At 42.2% G+C, this 6692-nt stretch overlaps 1 protein-coding gene across 1 annotated transcript; it reads right to left on the bottom strand.

Annotated features, from left to right (window-relative positions):
• Window positions 1–488: 488 nt before the first annotated feature.
• On the bottom strand, window positions 489–5380 carry SARC_10949 (hypothetical protein). The gene is made up of 6 exons (XM_014294985.1): window positions 5230–5380; window positions 4408–4545; window positions 3980–4089; window positions 3067–3234; window positions 1579–1737; window positions 489–698 (listed from the first exon to the last, which is right to left on the bottom strand). Exons 1-6 carry the CDS (start codon window positions 5255–5257, stop codon window positions 621–623), a joined length of 681 nt encoding a protein of 226 aa, XP_014150460.1. The 5' UTR covers window positions 5258–5380; the 3' UTR covers window positions 489–620.
• Between the last annotated feature and the right edge of the window lie 1312 nt (window positions 5381–6692).

Here is a 6692-nt window from a genome sequence, read left to right as displayed (position 1 = left end):
GAGTATATATAATTATATAATATTATATATATATATATATATATATATATATATGTTTGTATACGTGTATACTTTGGTACACACACTTATATATATATATATAGATATGAATAGATATGGATATATGTGTATATTTATATAGATATATACTCACATACATATATATATATACAAATCGGTTTATATTCATATCTGTTGCTTTGATAATATTGCTACATAATTCATCATTCATGCTACAGACATAAACATATATATAAACATGTGTTTATACAACTTTGTATGCATAATCTTATACAATATTCATGCTGGTGGGAGGTGGATCAGGCTCTTGACCGAGTAGTAAATTTGCCTCCGATGTATTCGCTGAAAGCAGTTGTACCAAGGTACTTCACTCGTCCACAATAAGTGAGTAAAATTCCTCGGTCCATGGAAAAAAGTATTTACCATCGTCTATTTATAATTGGGAAGCTATCCAGTCTACTAATCTGCACGGAGACATTTTAAAATTACGATTGTTAAGCTATCCAATTTATTTAACTTGCACGAAAAACACTTTTCAGGATTATTGGCAATTTATCCCACCATCGAGATTCGAATTTGGAATGATCTTTGTCAACAATTTAGTTGTTAGACGAAATCCAATCCTCATTCGTTCGGTTCCAGGCGTGGATCTCAGAGGGAGAAAACCAAAGCGCGATCTGGAATCGGGACAATATCGACAGATTAGTGTGAAATATATTTGTCTTGAGGTTGGGTTTCTCTTCAAATCCGAATATGTATACGCTACCCGTGTGGGGATTCCTTGCGTTAAGCTTCGAGTGACTGCAGTGAAGGCGAAAGTCAGTACTTCTGTAACATTTTCTTCCCGTTTTTCGAATAAATACTTCTTGTACACGCTATGAACATTAGTACAAGTCGGTTGGGCGACTTCGAACGTCATGAACACTTTGAATGACCCACATCCAGCCATCTATAGCTGATCTTGAAGATAGAAGCTTTTCTCAGCAAGTGAATGTATACATATATATACATCTATACGTATATACATGCATGCATACATAGATATACACACACACACATATATACATGTATGCGCACGTGTGGGTTATTTGGTCTTTTAGTTGTGATTCACCCTGGTAATGGTATCTACGGTGCAAAGCGTCACAGCTATGTATATATACACACTGATATGCGAATACAAATACGCGAGGTCAAAGATATGAATAAGTATAGCCAGTGTAGGTATACAAGTACGCACACATGTAAATAAATACCGCACATGTGGCTGAGTACATAAACACGTATGCGAAATTTGGCCTGGATACGAATGCGCATACACTTGGACAATCTAATCACACGTCCGCACTCCTTGTAGCTGCATAGATATGTCAATTCCAGAGATATCGCAAGTACGTAACTCGTCAGCTATACCCAGCATCCAACCCAACAAAAGCCTACTTCAAGTGCCCATCTGGGGATACAATTGTGCTACACACTCATACACACACATATATATATATAGATATAGATACGCTTGATTAACACAGCTATTCGGCTAGAATCGCTGCACGCCCGTACCTCTTCCTCAGCAGTAGAGTAGGCATCACTTCCGTGGATCACATTACGGCCGACTGATGTCGCTAGATCGCCGCGAATGGTTCCTGGGTTTGACTTGAGCGGGTCCGTGGCACCGATGATGGTGCGAGCCATTTTGATGACGCCTGGACCTTCCCACACCTGTTGTATATGTTGTATACGCGCGTAGTGTCAAAAGTCCACCTCTCTAGATGACGCATATTATCGAACGTTTATATCACATATTATCGAACGTTTCTATCACATCGAGATAAAGTGTGTTATGGGACATTTATATATTGACTACAGTACTTAGAGATATGTGTCAGGGGATCAATGTATATACTTTTACAGTGTCAGAGAATCAATGTATATATCCTTACAATGCACTACAACACCTCGATGACCACAAACTATGTGTATCAAAAGGAATACATATACATATGTGTAACAAATAATACGGACTGAACCGACAGAGTCCGAGGATCACAGTTGAATGGCCGTATGAACATACAGCGCTACTGCAGTGCTTAAAGGTCACATATCGATACGTTCGCAACACCACGGCAGGTGTCAGTAGACACCAAACATACCAATTTACAATGTCACTGTACTGACACAGATAAACACATATATCTGTGCCATGCCCCGACAGTGTCAAAATATTACTACACAAGGCATGTACTGACAGAAGTCAATCGTCAGGGACAAGCCGTACCCCTGGTACATACATCTGTATCTACACTTATGTATTATGACGTACACTGTGATCCATACGGTGTTTCTGTGTAAATTACATCTCGCAATTCAAATCTTTGCACTAATAACACACGTATAAGCTGTTGTTTCTGCCATATACATTAGACCGTCCAGATATGTGTGTATGAACTATTGTATTACCACAACATTGTGCAACGCAAATAAACTAAGACGTTGACTGATGGCGCGAATAGTATATCAACATCCGTGTACTTCCCGAGGCAGAAATTTGATACATGACATGTACACTTATAGATTCGTGCACAAACAAACCTGCTAGTAAAACATAATATGTAGGAACCTAAAAAACTAAGTAATGGTTTCGATAAAGCGAAAAGGCTCCGCACATTTATGGGATCACCGAAGCATTGAAATGAATACACAAACATTATTCTATCTAAAGCTGGCTGCATATATATATATATATATATTACATATATGCATACATATTCTTTTGCGTGGTCTTCACGCCGGTCATTCATGCAGCGGACAATGTGTTTATGAACCACTAGTCGAGATTGACTATTGTTGTTCCAATGTTGTTTGTCTGACAGTGTATGTATGAAGAACATGCTTGCGCAGTAGCGTTTAACCATACGGTGCGGCTAAAACAAGCCGCGTATGAAAGAATTTCTAAATATTTATAGATACAGGCACGACTACTCGCATTGTGTACACAAACATTTGCACATCTGTGTACAGACGACACACATAACCGATGCTCGCTCATACCATAGCAACAGCAGGTCCACTTGACATGAACTTCACCAGGTTTCCGAAAAAGGGGCGCTCCTTCAGGTCGTGATAGTGCTTTCCCGCAAACTCTTCCGTAGGCCAAACCATCTTGAGAGCAACTAGTTTGTATCCCTTCTTCTCCATCCGGCCCATGATCTCGGAGATCTGAAGACGGGTAGAGTACGCGTTTAATGAGACTTGAGCATTGTGTGCAATACGTTTGAAGCACCAGATACGACGACCAGTTTGCAAACAATAATATGTATTAGTAACCCATAGGAATGACACGCACAGGCAACAAACATACTCTACAATATAAGCGCATACCCCCATCGTGATTGCAGAAATGTATTTATAACGTTCAACGGGTTCAAAAACGTACTGTTGATAGACACAAATGGCATATCACACCTGAGAAAATTCATACGAGAGAACCTTAGAACAATACTCGAAATACCGCACAGACTCATAGCTTAATCGCACGGACTCTTAAACCCTAAACCCAAGCTGGATGCAGGGCCTTGTGTGGAACCCAGCACGCATTCGACATACACATGAAATGATATATGCATTCAACCACAGGTGGGACTACGCACACAATCTCGTGACCTCCCTGGCCACTCAAAGCACACCTTTCCTCATCTGAGCACTATGCCTATACACTCAAAGCACACCTTTCCTCATCTGATTGCTATGCCTATACACTCAAAGCACACCTTTCCTTATCTGAGCACTATGCCTATACACTGAATGCTATGTGGCCATAAGACGACAACTCACCCACCGGAGGTGTGGGCATACGTGCAGCTCTTAATATGTACTACTGTAGCCACATACAACAAACTACATCTTATTTAAACTCCCGCGAAAAAAAAACTTGATTTTTGCGTGGAGAGTGCACAGCACATACCAGGCCACGCTGCACGGCATCGTACTTGATGGCCATGAAGGTGCGTTCAGTGACACCCCCCTCCTCGCCCGCAAGAGACGCCTCGGCGTGTGCTGGCTTGATCAGAGACACTGCAAGACAGGCACGCATGCGGTGGAGATGAAGCATGGGTTACCGGAATGGGACAGAGGGTATGTATGTTCAAGACGTGTGTTGAGATAGTAATGTTTGAAAGGAACGTTCATGAGGGTGATGTGTTTTTGAGATAGTAATGTTTGCGCATAAACATCCACACATCAAGTACCGGAGCCTGTCATGCAACAGACAACAACGATACGGAAACACGTGAGTTTGCAATGCCGTTCATAAGGCCCAGCAGGAAACAGCCAAGACAGGACTACACGTAAACGCTTTGCCACGTACTAAAACCAATTGGGGTGACAGCATACCTGAAGCCGCACCGAACGCGACAGCGGTGGTCAGCGCAATCAGAGACCCGCGGGCGAATGTGTTCTGTTGACTCGCACGGACAGTGGACATGCACTGATTAACATTGCGCAGAGGTGTTGCGCGTGCAGAGATAGTCGCTGTGGCGCAAGAGAAGGACGGATATGTGGGAGATAAGGACACAACAAACACGGTTGCAAAAAAAAAGGATAATATATATATATATATACCTATAACACATGCCAATATACTTGTATACAATCGATCATTTGAGTCTAAGTAGCATACCAGCTTCGGAATATCACAATTGTCCTGTTCGCGCCCAAAAACCGATTGTAATAACCCCCCATGCCAACCACTTAACAAGCTAAAGAACAATGTACAACACAATCGACGACCAACTGTGAAATAGGACAGAACCTGGGGTAAAAAGACTTTAGCATCAGTAAGTCTATAGGATTCCCATACAGGCAGGCCGTCCTTGCAGTCAAATTATACATCAAGCGCACTGAGGTGACGCACACGCCTGTAGCTGATACTGAACAACAGAGAGGTGTCGTCCCGAGTATCTTTGTGTATGTTTGCAGCCGCCGTTAAACCATCTGAGCGGTTGAGAGCTTTCACATTCGTACACACACTCAAAAGCAAAGCAATGATGTTATACACGCCTCATTATAATACAGATCGGATGCAGGGTGCGGCGAGACAAGTGATGGAGTACGGAATTCGGGCCAATCCCAAGTCCCAAAAGTGTAGTGAGCAGGTCTGTGCCTCTGTGGCACGAATAAAACTAAGTAATAAAGGGAAACATGCAAGCAACGAACCTAGGCGAAGAGCGGATCGAGCGAACATGATGAGCGACGCGACTGGTTTCAAAGGACACGTGAATGTAAACAGTGGCCAATGGAGGAGTGTGTATTGTCTTGTAGTTTTAGTTCCTATTAAATTTGTAAGTGTTTGTATTTGTAAATAAACGTTTAACATCCTGTGTGTTTTGAATTTCCTCCTGTTTTTGTCCGTATGGTTTGTTCTGTCCCAGTCCACTTGTCCAGTGACCAGTCCTCACTTCGACGTCAGTCCGACTCCGTCGTAAACAAGACTCAGGTCTGCAACATTGCTGATTGCTCGTTTTGGTGAAGAAGTCTAAATTTGGAATGCATAACTGCATCTTGCACTACCGATTCATAGATCAGTATTCAGGCGGCCTGAAAAAGGTCACATACATACATACATACAGACATACATACATACATACATACATACATACATACATACATACATACTTTGCCTCTTATGTTCTGTTTTTAGGAGGCTATGATACATATTATAAGAATGCCGACAAGATTCGAAGGCTTTTATTATGAGCCCATTTCAGGACGATGGTGAGACAAGCTCAAATCCGATTTCGAGCCAATACTCATAAAATCTTTCAAGTTCAGGACCCGTTAGAACTCGGTTCATGGTTATGTGCACCATATTATAAAGTTGTTACCAATAGAATAAATACTTTTATCCGTGTGATACTTTCCCTTTATCTTGGCATGCCGAGGGCGTGCGATGGAGAAGCCACGGACGGCCTTCTAACAAACCTACAGACCGTCAGATGCTCACATTCTACCTCTATACCTCTATAGTTGGTAAACCTTCAAGGTAGGCCTTTGACAAGAAAAGCATCCATGGCTGCGACAACGTAGCCAGTGGGCCATACGTGCACTATGACCGTCTTTAAGACATACAAGACAATTGGTTGCCGCCTCTGGCTTCCTCCCTTGAAAGAAATGCACATGGGAATTACTGTTATCACGTATGTCATACCTATCAGCTTGTGGTTCCGATATCTCATTAGCGCTCATAAGGGTTTGGTGCGAGAGTATACCGGCAATACCAACTCCAAAGTGATCATTCGCGGCCGTGCTTTGAGCCTGCTTCATCAGGACATTCACATCCCCCCTACTTCTCAGCCCTGGGTTGAGAACTGCCCGAAGCCCTGTTTTAAATGTCCGCTTGAATAATGGGGGTTTCCGGTTCACATATTATCTCAGAGACATCACAGACAATAACGAAGGTGCAGAAATTGAACGCACAGATATTTCTGCTCGGGTCGAGATATGATCAAAAATGACAGAGCCTATCTATAGAAACGAATGTTGCACTCAGCGAACCGCCTCATTAGAAACTTGCACCTATTATCGACATATATACACGTATATATATGTACATACGGGTATATATACACACACAAACACACAAACATACCCCCCCACACACACACAAACACACACACACA

Source organism: Sphaeroforma arctica, assembly GCF_001186125.1.
Source record: "Sphaeroforma arctica JP610 unplaced genomic scaffold supercont1.1455, whole genome shotgun sequence".
Taxonomy (NCBI): domain Eukaryota; class Ichthyosporea; order Ichthyophonida; genus Sphaeroforma; species Sphaeroforma arctica.
Note: the sequence above shows the minus strand (reverse complement) of the source record. Positions and strands in the feature narration are given on the sequence as shown.